This window comes from Vanessa tameamea, chromosome 2, assembly GCF_037043105.1.
Source record: "Vanessa tameamea isolate UH-Manoa-2023 chromosome 2, ilVanTame1 primary haplotype, whole genome shotgun sequence".
NCBI classification, from domain to species: domain Eukaryota; kingdom Metazoa; phylum Arthropoda; class Insecta; order Lepidoptera; family Nymphalidae; genus Vanessa; species Vanessa tameamea.
Window position 1 is genome coordinate 12,404,413 of NC_087310.1, and position 21,171 is coordinate 12,425,583.

At 32.2% G+C, this 21,171-nt stretch overlaps 1 protein-coding gene across 3 annotated transcripts in view; it reads left to right on the forward strand.

The window, feature by feature from the left end:
• The window catches only part of LOC113402154 (kinesin-like protein KIF21A), a 56,912-nt gene that overhangs the window by 16,275 nt on the left and 19,466 nt on the right, over positions 1-21,171 (forward strand). For all 3 annotated transcript variants that reach the window (XM_064220694.1, XM_064220709.1, XM_064220699.1), the window contains exon 3: positions 4,366-4,594. In XM_064220694.1, coding sequence (XP_064076764.1) covers positions 4,366-4,594 — 229 coding nt within the window. The remainder of the gene's footprint in view (positions 1-4,365; positions 4,595-21,171) is intronic.

Genomic DNA, 21,171 nt, shown 5'->3' on the forward strand with positions numbered 1-21,171 from the left:
AATAGATATTTTCGATTGGCAAATATCGTAGATTTATTTGTATCTTCGAAAACGAATTTTGGCTTCAATTGCTTATAAAATCAACGTCGCAGGATATTTTAGTGTAAATGATCTATATGCGGCTATCTATAATAGATATAATGAGCGCTTGACCCACCACTAAGCAAGTGTAACATCCACGGCTGCCAAATCTATTGAAAAAACCCTAATATTTATATGCTTCTTTTGAAGATGACATCTCTTCATTGATATGTAATTTTAAAGTTTAAAAACACATGATTTTCAAACTACAGTTTCCTTTCATAAGACGAAGATAAGAGAAATCGTGTTGAAAACATTTTAAATGTAAAACTATTCATTGTGAAAACTTTATTTGTGCAATTATACTGTAAATTCTATGATAACGTGCGAGGTGATTGATTTGCCTAAGTTTTGCCATCTCATTACGTTTTCCCGCATTATACATTTCAGCCAATCAAACGGCTAATGATGATGGCTTTGCGTTTTGCTCCTTTTTCTGCATAAGCCGGTTGAACAAAGGCATATTCTGTTACACTTTGATAACTTATGCTCCATTTTTAAAATATGTCAGGCAATGAAGAGTTTTAGGTTGAGGTTAATTATGAGAATGGTATCGTGGTACGAAAAATATAGAACACAGCTCTTAGTTAACCATAACAACGTCTGTACGTTTCATGGCGTAAATGCCTTAATTATTTTTTTGTCTGTTTTGATACCGGCCTTTACAGCGTCACCGGGCGTTGCGTGCCTTAAGAATGTTTTATTACAAGGGATTTTTTTGGTTGTTTTCTTGAAGTGAACTGAAGAAGAAGATTACTGGTATAAAGAATGATGGATTTGAATTTAGAATTGCTTCCGATTACTTTCTTTAATAAAAGGAAAGCTATTAAACATAAGCGAAAGTTAAAAAAAAGACTGAAATAAATTTATTATATAAAAATACTTTTTTCTATGAATGTTTTTTTTTTTAATGTACGAATAAAATATACATAATAAATTTGGTTACGGCCGGTAATTGCCTCTTAATTTCTTATTTAAATTTTTATTACAATAATGAATGTAAATGCTTCAGACATTGACTATATTGTACCATATTCCCGGTGCACTTTGTTAAAGCATTTCGTACTTGGCAACTATGAATCTAGATTTGAGATTTGTTAGTATCGTAACTTGAAATTTTTAAGAGAGCCTTTTTATCTTCTAAAATACCTAATAACCGTTAATTTGTAAAAAATATATATTAATTAAGTTAATGTTAAGTCAACGTTTTATTTTATAATTTATTTCTTAGATCAAAATTCAAACTTTAACTGTAATTTACTCGTATATCAAAGCGATACTATTTACTTATAACTTTTTGTTAGAGTATAAACTTAATCACAGAAAGCAGTTATACTCAGTATTCAGAATCGTTCTTCAGGTGTTATTTTAAACGACACCGTATATTTATCCAAGCTAAAATATCGCGTGCAGCGGCCATCTTCGACTGTTCGCGTACCCCATTGTGTAACCGTCGTACGTGCAGTCAATAGCCGCTGCGTCTAAAAACAAGCAAATATAAACAAAAACATTGCAGTGTAACTCGCATGCACGACTCTTGAAATGTCTTCATAATTACGATTATTTATAACTTTATGTAGTCAATTTTGCGAGTTCGAGTCCAATTGATGCATGAACGCCCTTCGATGGGTCTAATAGATAACTTCCTGTCAACAGGGATAGTAAAGGAATATTTTAAATATATTACATTTTAAACTATTACCTATTTTCTCCCAACGATTTAAAGAATTATATTATACATTGATGAAGTTGTTATTTATTTATATATAGTTGAATTAAAATAAACATTATTTTCTTTAAATAAAAGCATTAATTGACAGTAGATGTGGCTACATATTTTAATATACAATAAAATTCGCCGCGTCTGTCTATCTGTCTGATCGCTATAAAGTCAAAAACTATTGATCGGATTTTCATACGGGTATCATCAATGGACGGAGTTAAATATGAGAGGTTTAGATTTATAGGTAAATTGGCTAAATTATGACGATGATTCTTTAAGAAAGAAACAAACATGGGAAGGACCCGACTGGGAGCTTTACCGGCTGTATCCCGCTTAAGCCAATTGAATGAATATAGGTATATTATATAAACATTTTATGACGACCCTTATTTTACCCGTGCGAAGCAACGGCGGGTGGTTAATTTAAAATAAAGAAAAACAAAAAATTTACTTTTTTAATGCTATCGCAATGTAAATATAACATTTTCAAAACTATTCACTTTCGATGAAAAATAAAAATAAAAATGTAATTAGGTTAGGTTATTCACCCTGCGTTTGGAATATATTTCGGGAACTTGTTAGCAAACACATCATGTGACCATTTATGTGTCTCGCATCCGTTCGATTCAATTCGGAAGGGCCTGTTACAGACGTGAATTAAGAATTCTGTGTACGTATAGATTAAATGTTTGATGTGTACGCTCATTTTGGTGCCGCATAATAAGTTTACGTTTATGTATTTTAATCTTTCTACTATTTCATTCTATGACAATAAATCTAGACAATTTGTGCAACTTGTATGACGTCAAAATCGAATGTTGAATAAATATAACATAATATCATTGTCCCATTGCTGGGCCGACTCTCCTTCTGAGGAAAACGCTTGGATCTCCTTCCACCGCGAGCTCTAATATTGGTATGTGGCTTCATCGAATTCCTAAAGTTGTTTTCCTTGACCGCCGACTACGAAATTACTTACAAACACAAATGAAATCAATGCAAATTCAGCGGCGATTGCCCCGGGTTTATACCCACATCTTCCGCTTAAGTTTTTCGTGTTCAAACCACTGTGCCAACTTGTCTTTTAATATTGAATAGTTATAACATTTTAAAGTAATTTCAATTTATTTTGAGTCTGTATTGTAAGTAAAGCTTAAAATCTTTGATACTATAGGATGCCATTAAAAATGATAGTTATTTATATTAGATCCCGCTGTGCGATTGTGAACATGTCCTTATAAATGCGAGATGCGTCCATGCATCCTTAGCTATTCCCAGACTGCGCGGCGGGCGTTGCGCTTCCGGCTGCATTATAGATTGAATTATAGGGTTTAAGTTAAATAATAGCATGTCAGTTGATGATTTACTACGCGTACTGCGTTTATTATATTATGTTTTACTGTAATTCTCAGTATTGCGTATTTCTGTTGCGTGATTCGATGAATATCTTAGCTTATATCTTAGCTTTGAATTCTAATATTGAACTAAATTGTATTCTATTAATAGTTTGATACCTAAAGAGTCAATATTATTAACCTAATAATATTTGTATATTAACATATATATAACTGAAATATAATAGTAACTTTATTTGAACCATCAATTTATGTAAATTATTTTTAAAATAATCAAGTTTGTTTTAATGCTATCTGGAGATCACATAAATTGCGTCAGATGTCCTCTTTTATGAACTCGTAACCATCTATTTCGTATTGTAATTTGCATTCGGTGTGTATCCTTCTAATCTTGAAGGCCTATCACTACTTTAATCTACTACAGAACGAGACAACACATTAGTAACTCATTGTAGTTAAACTATGGGGTAGAACGCTCTTTTGTTAATTTCTTCAATCATTTCCACTTTTTACTGTTTTATTTGAATTTATTTGTTAAAATAAAATAGTAATAATTTATTTATTAATAATAATATTATTTATTATTATAAATGTAATTTCGTGTTTTGTACAAGTACTATAACACTCACTCGCAAGATAAAATTGTAAAACAAGACAAGTTTAGCGAGCAACTTCATCGTGTAGTTTTCATGTCATTTCATGTCATTTTTTCAAATCGCGCCAAAAGAAGTATAACTTCAGTAATTAAAAACAAAATTAAATCTCTTGTATCATAACACGATAAATAATAATAAATTATTGTAGTTTTTTTTTTTTAATTTGAGGTTAAATTTCTGCAATGGTTTTAAAAAGTTTAACCTTAACGCTCTATAAGCATCTTTCATTTATTTACAGTGTTTTGTCGATCAATATATATGTATGTCCTCTCAAACAATACGACGCGATAGCGACCTTTACCTATATATCGATTTACGATATTATTTTGTCATTTATGTGTTTACTCAGTCATAGTAATCAAATATAATTGTTTTTCTAATTAAAGAGTTACATAAATTATGAATATAATTGTTCTACATAAATCCAATGTTGACTGATAAATTGATTTACATGGATTCGAATTAGAATGATCGTGGTTTCGTTAGTTTATAAACATAGTCATATAAGGCAACGTCGGTACAATTCATTGAAAGCTATAAATAATTACAGAATCCGTCCACAAACGCCAGCGGAAGTGGTCGATGGATGCGGTGTGTGTGCACGCGCGGGTGGCTCGGCCGGCGAGGGCGGCGTGGCGCTCGGCTCCGAGCGCGCGTTCACCTTCGACTACGCCTTCGAACCCACGTCCGACCAACAGCAACTGTATGACACCTGCGTCAGGAAACTCGTGGAGGCAGCTCTTGACGGATACAATGCAACCGTCCTTGCTTATGGACAGGTAAGTTATCTAGATACCTCACAATACATACCTTAACTCCTATACATGATATGACTTTAGTGAAAATTATTATTATTCTATTTCTTTTTTTAAATATTTACAAGACAAGGCAGGCAATGAACAGTCATTTATTAATTTCAAGGAATGCTTACATAATTAAAGTTGAATAGTTAAAAATTGGCACAATGTTCTCACAAATGCGGTGTGGGAGTCGTAAATTGTGTCTTAAATCATCTTTGTTCTCGCCTCTCGACTGACGACCTTTTACTGGATCGACCGATACAGAATTGCGTTAAAATGCCTACTTTGTAATTTTTACCATCTCGAATGAGTTTGAACTACAACAAAAAAAATCGTGATGGCCGTGGCTAAAACATGTGCCTTTACAATCATCTCTTTCTCAGAGGCGAAGGGAAGCATCGTGAGGAAACCAGTATGACATTCTGGTGTGTTTTATTCTTCGTTATTTTATTTTATTCACCGACCCGCGTTGGCGCAGAATGGCGGAATAAACTCCAAATCTTCACCTCAATAGATACCTTTGCCTAGTGCACGGACTGGCTGTTACTGTATTTATCATTTAAAAAAAAAAAGTAAAAGTGTCGATTTTGAACAGTTTTCATATTCGTTATAATACAGCCCCGCCTGTCGTATTGTCGGTTTGCGACACGCAACCGGCGTCGTAATTAAACCCATGCAGTAGCTCACCTGCAATTATTCTATATGGGGTTGTAGAACCCTGCTCATGGTTAAATGAACGCTATCAAATATTCTTTTAAAGTAATCTGACAAATCTTTAAGCTTTAATTATTATTTTTAATAAGCACCTACAACTTAAATATCGATAATACGAATATGGTAATACTTTGTAAATGTAAGTTATAAGTAAGTTTTCGCAATACACTGTAAAGGGCTAAAGTATAAAGTTACAACCGATATATTAAAATACCGTGAAGGCTGGTGCACTATTTAACAAACATTTATTCACGACTCGAATTGATCGCGTTATAATTGAAATTTATTGTAGATGGAATACGGTGACACGAATGTTAAATGATAAAAACAATTTCCCCTATTAATTGCTCTACAAGCTTTCCTTCTATTTTTTATAGCGTGTCTAGATAATTGTGCATAAAATATTCTGCTGAACATTTAAACATTATAGCAGAAATAGAAACACACGTTAGGGATGGGTTCGAAATTTCGAAACTTTTGTAATGTTAGGTATACTCGTATATAGGTTTCCCCAACTGAAGGTTGTAAACACAAATTAAGAAATGCAATCTCCCATTGCTGGGCTAAGACATCATCTCAATTTGAGAAGGCTTGGATCTTTCATAGCGCTGTTCCAATGTTGGTTACATATGTGGCGTTTTGCGTCTGAAACATGCAGGCTTCCTCACCATTGCTTCTTTAATCACTGAGCAGAAGATATCCACGATAACTCCTGTCACGGTTTGAGCCCGCAATGGATTCAAATTTACGTGTTCGAATTGGCGAAAAATCATTCAAATATACTGCTGTAGTGATAGTTATATTTAGGTAATGAGTTACCGACGTTGCAGTCTTTTTGTTGAAGTCGTGACTCCGGTATAAATATAAAACATAAATAAAGTACAACTTACTTATAACTCTAATTGTGTTCGTACTGCACATTTAAATGACAGTATACAGAATCGAATGCTTTACGGAAATTTACTTGGTCTCATGAATAAATATAAGGTGCAAGATATTGTGAAGCCGTACTAGTGCCGCTTGGACGATCGTAACAGCTGGTCGAGTACGAGCTCAGAAGGGAAAGGAATGGGTCAGCTGTTTCAGAAAATATTCGAAATATTTCACTAAACGAAAATTAACGAAAATAATTTAATATTATTGCCAACTTTAGGACCGTCATGTATTTTGACCGAAACCCATTTTACTCATAATTTGTTTAAGGATATTTACTTGGGAACTAAATCAAGTAAGTTTTCATTTAAAGTTACATAAAATTAATTAAAAAAAAAAAAAGTCAGTTTAAATACCGCAATATCGCAGAATGTAGTATTGCAGACATCTCGTTGTTCACAGTTAGAACGTTTCATGATTTGTTTCACTTTCTATTGCCTGAAAACACTACCTAAAATATGATTCACCAATTTTTAGTAGACAGTCTGATTTTACGTAAATCTAACTTGGTAATTGATTTCTTTCGATAGTTTTTTGCTGATGTCATCGTTTTATTATTTTATTAAATGATTTAATTTTGGAAGGCAATTAAGCAAAAGTCCATACAATGGTAATTAGTCGTCTTAGTTCATGTACAGGATCACTGTCAGCAAGGCACTATTCGTTTCACCGTCATTGCACCACCAGCCACACATCCTCTGACACAGTACCTGTATTAACACTGGCTCACTCACACCGACATACAACAATACAAATAAAATTTACGTCTCTTGGTAGAAGTGAATAAATAAGTAATATGCGTCCAGAAACGTATTCACAAATCCCTAGTACAGCAACGATCTGTAATAAAGAAATAATTCAGCTGGTTAAGTTTAGTAACGCGATACATACCACGGCCCCTTATCACAAGTCAAGTAGAAGAGCTTCTGATTAAAGTCAACTCAAATAAGGATCAGCGCACCGAGTCGTAGAATGCGGAATATAACAATCGCCATATTTGTCCGCAATACATAGATTTCCTCGACTGAATTCTATTCAAATGTTAAATAATATGTTGTTTACAATTCTAAATGATTATTTATCTCACGTAATAACTAACGTTACCATATTGTGTTAAGAAATACAGGCATAACAGATTGCAACTATTTATGAATAGCAGCTCTGTTCACGTTGCAATATAGACTTTAGTATTTAAATGATGTAAACTATGTCGCATATGTTGGTCTGTTGAAATATGTTGTGAGCATTCTTAGGGTTATCATTAAAAGTATGTTTTAAGATATTTTTCTAAATAATTTAAAAAGAAAGTGTAGTAGCAGCACGCAAGTATACCACTGCTTGGCTATGGCCTCATCTCTTCTTAAGGCATGGAATTTATTCCACCAAACTGCTATTATACGGGTGCATACCAAATGTAGACTTTTTAAGCAGGTTTTAATTAAGCACGGAGAGTTCAGTGGTGCTTGTTCAGGTTTGAACTTCGCTTAAGGTTATGCTTAGTATTCTCATCTTAATTAAATAAAGTACTAATACTTTTTGAAAGTAATAATAACATCGATTAATCTATTAAAGGTTATGTTAAAAATAAAGATAATTTACTCTTAATTCAAAAGCCATATATCATTTTAATCATATACTACGAAAAATTAATGTTAAAAATATTTGTTAAGTTATACGCAGAACATTTACAAACCGGTTTTATTTCATTAAAGAAAAAAACGCCAGCCACGAATATCTTGCGTCGAGGGGTTTTTTACAATACGAAAAACCAACAAGTGCCGTTAAAAATAAAAAAATATAGCATTTTATTTAGTAAATACAAAAAAAAAATGTATGAATATATTGAAAATTTGACGGCATTGTCCACTGTATTTAGTATCTGTATTATTGATATTTTGTTATTTTCTGACAAACGAGATATCATCATACAAAATCTCTTAGCTTTTTTTCTAAAGGTACAGAACCCTAAAATCATATTTTTTTCGTTATCTTTAATAAACTCCTGATCAGTAGACACTGATATAAAAATAACCTACTTGAGATAGCAAGTTTTGATCAAGATTCACCAACCGTTATTTTGAATAGTCTGACTCATTCAACCGTCTATAGTTTATTTCATATAGTTTCATTTGTTCCAGTTGAATCTAGAATGCTTATAACGTTTAGCTTCTGTTATCGTAGACCGCCTTTTGCGATAGTACAAAAGCACCAACTGTAACAATAAAAGTTATGCCTTTTTGGTTAATCAGTTGAAAATGTAGAATTCAGTCGCTCGTGAAGTTATTCGGCTAATATTACTTGTCTATCTGGTGAAGCTTCGTTTGCTTATAAGATATAATTGATACCTTCAATTACAATTAAAATTAGGCGCCTCATTATCGCCGCCAAGAGTAAAGATAGTGGCTATAAAACGTGAATAATAAGGGACGACTGTGAGACTCAAATCCAGCCGGTACGACTGATATTTTTTTAATTTAAATCTCGTGCTCAGTGGTTTCAAAAATCATTGTGAAGAAATTTGTGTAGGATGAAATTCTGCCTCATTCTACCCAGAATAAGGATATAGATAATTACTTTTTATCAGCATCAGAAATGCAATGTTACCTCCTGTACTATATACGTTTTAAAACTTGCAAGTAATATTTGGATTGTTATCTAGTAGATAGAGCTGAATGTTTGTAAACGTATTATACAGCTTAGAAGACTATACTAGTACATCACTCAGTCGTCTAGTTACTCTCGTCTTGTTAAGAGAAACTATTTAAGGTTAATAGAATTCATAGATATTTGGACATGTTAATTTATTCCCGATACCAAAGATCGTAAATTTAGTATTTTTCCAATAAAAAAGCAATAAATCTATTTCATGATTGAGTACAAAAAAAACAGGGAACATTTTAACCGTACTAAAATCCTTTGGCTTCAAGCCCAAAACAAAATATTCACGTACACTTCTAACCAGCCTACCTTTCAAACAGAAATTGCAGTTCCAGCAGCCCTGGTTATTCGGAATCCTCCCCCTGACCCATTTGGCTCGCGGTGTATTTTAGCTGAAGAGTGCTCTACCGAGAACACTCGTCTTCTCACAAAGCTCACGTGCTGCTTAGAGTTTCTGTTTCTTAAGGCGTAATAAGCCTCGCTGCTTCTCGTGTGACAAAAATAACTTTTATTTTAATAATATTTTAATAGCAACTTCGTATAAAAATTATACAAAATACAATATTTTATCTTTATAATTTTATTATTCTATATTTATTCTTTTGTAAATTTAATATTTTCGGATAGGTCGTCAAAAATATAAAAACAATCATACGTGTAAGACGGCTGTAAAAAAACATTTAAAATTCGCACTTCAACTGAATACTATGAAACAGTCATAAGTAGAAGCCAGACACGATTTTAATACTTACTATATTTTTACACAGCTCTAGCCAAGCGGCCTTACGGAATGCTCTATTATAGCCAAAAAAATATATACACTAATGACAAAAGGGCATATTAATGAACAATCCTAATACAGTTCTAAGTTCTTACATAATAAACAAAAGATAATTGAAAAAACATCTTAGATTTCAGTATTTCTAGAGAAAACCATATATATATGTAAATATAGTTTTTAAGCAAGATATATTTTGATAAACTCCAAGAATAACATTGCTTATATTATTATATTTTATTTTCTCTAACTTTCAATGTTATAAATGCTCAGTGTTGTTCTACCACGGTAAATTTCAAATTGAATTTAGTCTTATCTAGTCCATGTGCTCTAATTTGAATTAAGTACTTGATTCGAATATAATAGGAATTAGGATCTATGTTATAGTCACATATAACACTCTATGCATTAGACTACCTCTGCTAAAACAACTATATAGACATTGTTCATCAGTTTTCTCTAAACATTGCGTGTCCAGCGTCTTCACGCTACGATTAGCAATCGACAAGCTTAGGTACAATTAAAAATTCTTATTTCCAACGTAAACAGGTCAACGGCTGCCTTCCTTGTACAATGTATGTGGTTTGATATTTTTGCTATTATCTGTTTCTTTTAACGCTGTTTCGTGTTACCCTATAAATAAACAAAGATGGAAAATGACATCCACTGAATGCTGTTCTGTTCTCCGTCTGGCCTCCTGTCCTATTGAGAAGATTCTACTATGCTGTTCCAATGCGAATCGGTGAATTGATATATTATGGCACATTATCACCCGAATCACATATGAATAAAATTATAAAGAAAATTGAAGTATATGAAATGTCATTAGTGCTTGCCCTGGCTTGAACCCGCAAACTTCCGTCCTAATAATCCAATGTAATTATAGACTGAAACGTCATGAGGAATAACCTTGAATGTTTTTTTTAAATGTAAAACGTCATTTATACACGATCTGACTCAGAATGTGGTCTAATATTATTATATTTTAATACAACGTGCAAAATAATTGTATCTTGGCACGACTTTACATTACTTAGCATTAAACTTTTATTTTGCATTTTTAATAAAAAAATTTAATACCTATTTTTTTCAAATAGTTATAAATACTATCGCAATTCATGATACAAGGTTAAATCGAATGTAAAGCTGTCACCGGTTCCAGAAGTAGCTTCTATAGAGGAGAAACCAGCGACAACCAGGTATACTTAAAATTAAATCTATATATTCCGTATAGAAAGAAACGAATAGTAACTCCACGCTTTATTATATATATTATTGTATTATATAATAAGATCAATTTCAAATTCTTATATAGGTATATATTTGTATTTCTTGTATATCGGAAACTGAAAAAAAGCAGTTTTTGTCAAATTAAAATAATTTCTTATGACTTATTGCTAGAGCCGTTCGAATCTCGTTTGCTCACGTACTGTATAATAAATTGTATTCCTTATTATTTTATATTCAATGACATAGCAGTAACTAAATATATGTAGCTTTTATATACATTTGCAGAAATAACAAATGAGACATTTTTCAATGTTAAAATAACTGACGTCTGTTATAATATGACCTTATGCTTGTGTTTAATATGACCCGTGTCAACTAACAGCCGCGTCAGTTCCGAGCTAATTTCATTCGTTTCCCGTAATATCCTGAATGATCTGTATACATACATGCCATGTCAGCTGCTTGTTATATTAGTATATATGGAGTTGAGAAGTTTGCTTTATTAATATATATTTTTAGATAGGCGGGCAGATCTGCAGCCAATGGGTGTTGGTTAGTCGTGGTCATCTGCTGTCACGTTGACACCAGAAGAAATTTAACCTAATCAACTCCAGCACGTCGCGCGTAAACCTTTCTGGAAGTACATTGTGAATTATGTAACGGAGGTCTACGTTCGAACGTTCACAGTGTCTTAGTAAAATGTATCAGATGAAAATCAAATAAATTATACTTTATTTTAGTAGGTTTTGGTTATTCTGAAAGGAATCTTCAAGAAGATTTGTAATGTAGCAGCTCTCCTATATCAATTATTGTACAAAAATATTAATTAATTTACATTTTCCAATTGTCCCTTATTGTAACTCTCAGAGTCGAAACGCTGAACCTTGGAGTCATTATAAAAACATTTCTAAAAGATGTTGCACTCCTGTCTTATTGCCTACAGGTGGTAGGACGTGACAGGGTCGGTTAATTTTCACCGAGATATGGATTTTATGATTCAACAGTTGCTTGCCACTACTTCACGTGTACAAAATTTGTACAGAACCTTTTTTTTTTAATATTTCGAATAAAAAAATTAATATCGAATAAAAAAAAAATATTAATATGTAATATGCAAAATAAAGTAGATGTTTGTAAAAATTAAACAAAAATTAATGTCTTCGTTCAAGTCATCATTGTTCAGTCACTGAACCGCAAATAAAATTTCGTCTAGATTGTATTTTATTTATTTTAACCAATTAACAATTTAGCTTATTTCTAATAGATACAAGAAATAAATATAAGAATTGATATATAAGGAATACAGTATAAAAACGTAAACGTCTGTTATTAAAAATAATATACAACAATGCTAAGTAACCCAAGTTCGACGTACATTACCCTCCGTACTAGGTGGACTGTGTGACGGCGGGAGCACATTTATAGTAACGACCTTTATATTGTACGTATCAGAATTCTGTCGTCACCAGATATCTAATACATCGCATGATAACCATCATTACACTGATGGCCGCCATCCGTCGTCGGTTGAAGAATTATGTCTCTTTTTTTCGAGTCTATTGCAACTGTTATTAACCAGTATATTGAGGATAGGCTTTCATATAATACATAGTTTTAAATGTTCATAATAATATTTTGATATCGTTTTAAGTAACGAATTGAAATGTTAGATCTTTATTTTTTTTTAATTTTCAGTTTATTCCATTATAAATTCCGGTTTGTTTTAGTTATTTAGTTCAAAATAAAATTCTTTGCCAAGCTGTGAGGTATTTACAAACTGTTCCTGATATCTGATAATAATGTCTTCGATCAGAATAAAGTTTCAGTTTAGAGGCCAAAATATTAAAAAAACAGAACTGTAGAATAATTCGTAAGCAGCTGCCATGTTGGCAAAAATATAGCATAAAACAAAAAAAAAATGTTTTTGCAACAAAGGCGGGAAAAAATGAAGAACTACAAATTTAAAATTTGTCACTGGGAAAGCTTCCTGATGATCTAGTGAGCTAGTTGTTCATTTTACACTGAGAGTAACTATATATGTATACAATAAATATTTTTTGTATTTCATAACGTTATGTTCTCTTTTAAATCTTAACAGGTTTAGTATTGCTTCTGTGGGTTGGTACATTTCTTCATAACACGGTCTAGTTGTAACGTTTAAAGTCGCTTATCAACAATATCTTATTACGGAATAGCACTTGACAATGACACTCCGTCAAATCGTTTATTCAACGTTTAATCGCCATCCTCGACTTCTCATTACAATATGCAATTAGCGGCCCACGTGTTTAATTCGTATTCGTCCCGTATTCGAAATAGATTATCCATTTGTATAATTTAATAGTAAGCCGCATTAATATTTATAGTGTTTTATGTAATGCGACACAATTATTCATAGAGAGAATTATATATGTTTACACTTGTGATCATAAGTTCTTGGACTAGTCATCTGGTCCGACTTTGCATAAGGATGCTTAATGTATAAAACCCCGTTTGTTAAAATAGTATCTTACGCAAATATCCTGAAATCTCGATTGTGATTCAGCCTGGAAATTAAAACATACAAGCAAATGAAACTACTAAACTCGATCAAAATGATACAAATATTTATTTATTTATTTATTTGTAAGTAAGAGAAACAAACAGCATATTTTATATTACATAAAACTTATAAACCTTAAATAACACATATGCCAATACAGTTTCCACAAATAATTAATCTGGAAGTGAACATATATATAAAAGAAAAAAAAACAGTAAAATTAAATGTATGGTAATTAAAAAAAAAACTAACAAGTGTAAAAATGTATATAAACCAAACTAAGGCACTAATCAAAGGCACGGCACAAAATGTATGTTGTCATTTGATAGCGAAAAATGCATTAACATTATCATAATCCCTTTTAAGTAACACTTTTAGGTAAGTTATAAGTAGTCTTAGTTTATTGGATTATGGATATTAAATGTAGAATACATTTAAATCTAGCCAGACTAGGTTTTCAGGTAGGCTTTTAAAGCCCTCGTGTTCGAGTGGCTGTCGAGACGAGATCTCGTCAAGGGCCTTTTAACATGTCGTTTAGGGATAGGGTAAAAGGACCAGTCAAGTGGAATATTTAAAGAAATATTTAAATCAAACATTATAATATGACACAAAAAAAAATTGTACTTATTAATATTTAAGCGTTGACTATAAAAACACATATAATATAAAAATATAAAACAATATACTAATTAATATTACGGAACTACGTTCGTATTTAATACGCTCAAATACGTCAACCTTTATTTCTGTAACTATGTTAACTAAAAAACTGAATCAAAGCATAATTTGTTGAATGATTATCATTGAAATTGGTTTCAATGTTCTTAACGCAATCTACAAGTTTTCATTACAGTTGTTTCTTCGTTTCTTTTATTCAAGCCTTATGAAAGAGATAACAGTATTCCTAGTCCTGCCAAATAGAGATCTACGTCAAAATCGAAACATTACTTCACTTGGAAACTTCATAGTGCGTCTATAAAAGCAACAGTTGATATTTAAATGGTGTCCGAATTCCAAACCGCCTACTGTAATCTGTAATTGTTTTACAAAAACGTACCGATGACGAGTGCCGATCATGATTTGCATGTGGTGTCACAAACATAAAATGCGAATAGAATCCATTATATCGATAAGCTAAAATAATCCTTAAGTTATTTAAAATAGTGTTGAATTTGTTATATTCGTCGACCAAGGTATTTGCTGGACCACCCACCTGATACGTAGCTTACGATGGTATTGATCTATGGATTAAAAAAATACTTGTTTTAATATTTAAAATATAGTAAAATCGTATGCCTTTGTTTGTTCTATATTTGAATAGTATATAACAACTTAAACAGACCCTTTACTTAGTGGTAAGGCAAGCTCATTTATTTAGGTTCTTTTTTGTGTAATAGACAGGAGCACTGGCAAATGGGCCACCTGATGTTAAGTGATTACCACCGCCCATAGACATTGGCGCTGTCAGAAATATTGACCACTTCTTTCATCGTCAAAACGCCCCCAACCTTGGGAAATAAGATGTTATGACCCTTGTGTGTGTAGTTACACTGGCTCACTCACCTTTCAAACCGTAATACAACAATATCAAGCATTGCTGTTTGACCTAGACGGGTTTATACAAAGCCCTACCACCAAGTTGATCAACCACTCATCTTATATTCTACCGCCAAGGAGATATACTTAGTATGGTTATGTTCCGGTTTGAAGGTAACCAGACTACGGGCACAAGATATAAGATCTTACACAAAATTCTCGTTCACAAGATTGTTGGCGTATTGGAGTTGTAATATTATTAAGGAATGGGTAAAATTTCATACGACACTACTTCATTCGTCCGCCTTGTAGTAAGCAGAAGGCGACTTTAAATATAAAATATGCTTTATTGAATTAGCCTGAATCAGGAGAGTTTTTTTCGGGAAAATTTACATTCGACCGAATTCAATATTAGTAATGTCAAATAATCAAAACTATTAAAGCCTAATTTGACAGTTAGTATTGTTTCCAATCAATTAAATTGCACATTGCCTATGGCAATTAAATAAGATTTAAATGTATAAGTATATACTACATAAAATTAAAACTCTAGCTTTATAATCGTAATGACAAAAACAATTTTTTAAAAAGTTGATCCAAATTTTAATTTAAAATTCACAGCTTAGCGCCAATGTGTAAAACACCATTTTCTATTTGAACGAAACAATATTTTTTTTTTGCTGACTATTTTACTATGTTGACCTCAAATATTGCGTAAGAAACGTAATCGATAAGGACCATATCGTTTGACGGTCGAATACCGGCTGGTGGAAACCATGACGGATTAGGTGCTAATTACGAATGCTTTTGTCTATGGAATCTTTGGCTTAAGGCACACTGAGAGATAATGGAAGTTATGAATGGAACTAGGATACATATATATTTAATAATGATCTTTGTTTTTACAAAAAAAAATTATTATGATTTATCTTAGTAATGGAAGCCAAGAAGGCCCAGTGGCTGTGGCAGTTAAACGCGTGTATCTTAACCGATGGTTGCGCGCAAACCTGGGCAATAACCACTGTATTTTAATTTTCTTAATAAGTGTTTATAATTCGTCTCGTGTTCGTCGGTGAAGGAAAACATCGTGAGGAAACCTGCATGTGTATTCATCAATCCGCATGGAATAGCTCCTAACATTCTCCTCAAAGGAAAGGAGGCCTTACCTCGAGTAGAACATTTTCGTGCTTTTCCTTTACTTTAGTAATAGATATGTGACATTAAAAAGTAAAAAAAGTACAAAATAAAGTAAAATAACTTAAAAGTTTCATTTGTTCAAGAGACTATAAAATTTGTGACTATAAAAACAAAATTATTGTAAATGACAGCACGTTTTTGTGTACAAAGAATCTTAGCTGTAACCTAGAGCCTACAGAAAACAATAGTCAACGCCTCGCATTATCAGTAGTCTATCAAAGGATTTCCGTTGCTTGAAGGGCTCTTTATCAGGCTTACTAACCTTTACGTATACGGGCCAGTACTTGTATCCATTTGTTCTAGTCGCTTGCGTCGCTTAAATAATGGCATCACAACCTGACTTTGCCTGCAAATTTGTTATATCAAATTTATGCCTTCTTCCCGTCAAGTGTTGAATAAATTATGAACTTTTTTATTGATTTCATACCTGGCACTATGTGGCAGTACCACGTACAAGGTCCACTCTAAATCAAGCAGATACTCACTTAAATACGCTCAAATAAAATCATCAAAATCAGCCCAGCCACGTAAGAGAAGTTCAGTGGCATACGATACAATTTATGAATATATTATGGGTATAAACTATAGTTATACATTCTTGTACGATGTGCTTAACTTTGCACAAAATATTTTTGTGTAGGTGCGTTGCAACAGGAAATAATCGCAGATTCAATCACACTGAAACAAATAAGGCATCCATTCATTAGCAGGTTTTTACTTGTTTTAATTGTAGTGCGAACATGTTTCTTTTGAAATAACAATAAATATAATTGCAATAAGTATTGATTGTACTGTAAGTATATTTTATTACAACATTAAATTATTTATTACAACGGAACATTAAATTGTTCAATAAATTAGTTTTATTTTTATTTAAAAATTAAATAATATCCCACTGTTAATATTTCAAATAAACATCATAAAATAATAACCTTTATTTATACATATATCTAGATATAGTGTCGCACTACAAAAGAACTAAAACATACGAACGAACTTTATTATCTTATATCGTGGTGTGAGTGACAGATACGCTTGACACGCACACCAATACAATAACGCGTACTACTTTACTAGTTGCCTGTACTTAGTGGCCATTTTTTTTTTTACGTTCTCAGCTTTGACAATCTTTCTAAATGTATAAATAAACGTTGATGTTATTTAATATAATTTAATTCAATCGAAGCTTTATTTTGTTATTAGATTTTGATTAACATTGTCAATAAATAGTAAAAAGCAAAGTCGCTCTCTGCCTCTGACTCTACTTCCGCCAACTTCTTAATAACACTAAAACTAGCACGAAAAAGGTTTTATCTTGGTAATCTCATCGTAGTTTTGAGCTCAATCAAACTCGAAAAAAGTTTTTATTCCGAAATCAAAACAAATTTTATGGAATGATTCTTTAAATCAAGATTGTATGTTCTTATTACGATGCATGGTTTGCTATATTAATAATATAAATAAAAACAATAACTAATGACTTGGCGAATAAAACATTTATGCAATCCTACTGTGTCATAATCTAATTAACGTGTCTAAGCTGACACATAAAAACTATCATTATACCAAAGATATAAGGCCTAATTTAGGTTGTATGGATATAATAATGCCATACTCTTTAGAGGTCTTCTATGGCACCATGCGCCATAGTCCGTAGAAGGGCAGGCGGCGCGGGTTCCTTGATGTGTATCGTGGTCCGCGCATACCATGCCGTTTCCTACATACTAAACGATCCAAGCTCCATGCCTGATTGCTATCCAGTTGACTCATTAGCGCATTGTGAGGTCGACTGACTGTGACATTGATTAATTAGTCTCCGTTTATATTCAATTTCCTATGTAGATTGAAAAAGTAGTGTAAAAACAAAGACAATTTCCTCAATACAACTATTATTGTGATCAGATAGCAATCTTGACAAAAAGTGTAACCAGCTTAAACTGGATTTGTTTGAATAAATACACGCGAAATGTTTTAAGCGTATTCCGAAAATTTGAGACTAATTTGCTGAACTATGCAAAATTATGGGCAATAATATTTTTAACTAATAATTTCTTATATTGAATAATTATTTGATGAAGTAGATTTTGTATATTAATATACTGGTTTATCTTTACAAGATAGAAGAGACATTCGGTAGTTTTATCTAAAGATAGTGTATGTATTAAAATAAAACTTTCGCTCATAAACAGTACTATAACATTTTATTAAATAACTAGCCGAACCCGCGGCTTATTTGCGGGTAATTTATAAAAACTTAGCACACAAGCCTTAATCTCCAGTTAACCAAATATCGACTGATTCCCCGTACAAAAATCTACCCCCCTTTTTACACCCTTCAGAGATGATTTCTGTCATAAAAACTAACCTGCGCACTAAATATTTCCATACGTTAACGTCAACGTAATGTCATCTAAATCGGTTCAGCAGTTTAAGCGTGAAGATGTAACAGACAGAGTTACTTTCATATTTATAATATCAGCATAGACTGTTCAGACTATTCTCTAAGAAATGACTCGGAACTAAACAGACAGAACACGATCGTGTAATGACAGACAGTGAAGTGATCAATAGTAGTCAAGTTGGTTTTCACAAGCACGAACATCTAGTCTCAACTATTTAACAAATTAACTCTATTGAGATAGACAGTATTTATTTGAAAACGTTGGTTCAGGTTTCAGACGTGACAAAATCACAACAAATTAAATGATAATGATAAATGTTTTGTTTTCTTAAACGGTGCTAATAAACTTTATGTCAACGTCCCCAGCTTTCTCTCTTCATATGTCAATAAGCATACGACTTCCGTAACTCAATGAAAGTAATCGAAGAATAATATATAATATCTTAGATAAACAGATATTATATTGTCAATGACACATATGTATGTATATTGTTTATATAAATTTCAATCATTCAAACATTTTGATCTGACATAAACATTACAGTCTGTGGCAGAAAGTATCATAAGAGTTCCTTCTCTGTATTATTTTCGATTTATTCAGATTGAATTCGTTTAATCAAACTCTAAAAAATAATTTAAAAAAATTAGTCTTCTCTCTGATCATTTAATCATACACCAAATAGTAGTATAATTAAACGAAGCAAGTATAATGACTTGTACCAATAGCCTATGTCAATACTGCACACCCGAGCCCCAAGGCCGGTAGCGAGGTAATATTTGAGTTTGTAATATTTGTTTATTAGCATCGCAACGTATTTATAAGAGGGTTGCGTTACTTGCGAACCTAATGACGTATGTATTAATATGAGTACCTAATTGTAATGTTTTAAACAAAAAACAATAAAAGTGTGTAAGTGTTTCGTCAGAATCGTTGCACTCGCAAACTTATTAAAAAACGTCACGTATTAACGTTGCATTCAAATTCGATTACGCAGTTATATGACTTTATTTGTACAATATCGTATATTTTTTATATTATTTAATATAAACAATTTGTTTGTAATGGTTATTTATATTAGAGAAATAGTAACGTTATTGGGAAAATTATTACGTAATATTTAAAAGTAATAGAATCGAAAAAGATTAGTAAAACTGTAACATCAAGGCAAAGAGTGTTTGCTTGTTGAGACTAAATTATACAACTAACAGAATGGTAATTGACCAATAGCAAATGTACTATATTAGAAGTCTCCCCCGGTTTCGATCGAATTTTAGGGCTTGATCGTCAGGTAAGGTAAAAAAAGTAGGATATATCCTTCCTTAAAATTATTCCTTCATACTAAATTCTTCATATTTCATACTTCATCAAATTCAGTTCAAGGGTTTGGCCGTGAAAGAGCAACAGACAGACAGACGGAATCACTATCGTATTTATAATATTAGTATAGATTTTTGTTATTTGCGCAAGATCTTTGTCGAGTTTAAAACGCCCCCTGTATTTACATGGTTATTGTTAATTGAATCGTTCCAACTTTTATTTGTACATGGAATTGCACCGACAATAGCGTAATAGAGAGGGGTCTGGGTCGAACCATTGTTGTAGTTGGTAATGTCCACTTATAGAGAAATATATAGAGGGGAGCTATATATAGTTTAATCAACAGTTACAATACTATTACGGGCTTACTTATAAAGGTTGTTCAACGTGTGCTTAGTTAAACACTGAGTCCTCTCTTTCTGTCGATATTGATTTACATACGAAAGAGAGTGACAGCATTGTTTATCTAATCACCCCCTAAATAATATTTATAAATAAATACGTAAACATTACAGACTTATACAGGGGCATAAAAAATATCTTTTCTAAAACTACCGTCACGTCATCAGTCCTACCGCAACACACCAATACTTTGTATTGAGCTATTCCAGGAACAAAAAGGCTGGGTGAGTCAGTGTAATTATAAGCAAATGGGATATATACGTCATATGGTTGTCGTCGCTTTGACGGTGTAAATACCACTATGAGAATACCGCATATTTCATGGTGTCTATGAGCAAGGGCGAAAACTTACCCTTATTCTTACACCATTTGTTCTCATTTGGGACAAATTGTTCGTCTACCTTCTTAAAATAATAAATATAAAAAATATTATAAAGCACATAGATTTGTTTCTTTTTTTTCAGATTTAAAAATAAAAATATTAAAACGAATATCCAGAACTTTTGTTTTTTTTTTTTTAAATAAATAAATTTGTTAAACTTAATTGTTTTTAATTAAAACATAATTTTCACTTTGTACAAGTCTGTCTTAGTTTGTTTGCTCAAAGAAAATAAATCTATAAATACGTAAAATAATAAATTCTAAACCACATGTTTCGTGGGTGGCTCGTGTTTCGTCTAGTCTTGGTATCGTAGGGCGAGGTGGCGAAGTGCACCACAGACCTCAGGGGTCCCTCTAACCTAAGCTTTGAAAAGAGCGGGTCAGCAAACTCGCCAGCTCCTGAAGCTAGAAAACCTCGACTCTGCTTACAAGTTTTTTTTCCTATCTATAATTTTAAAGGGCAATA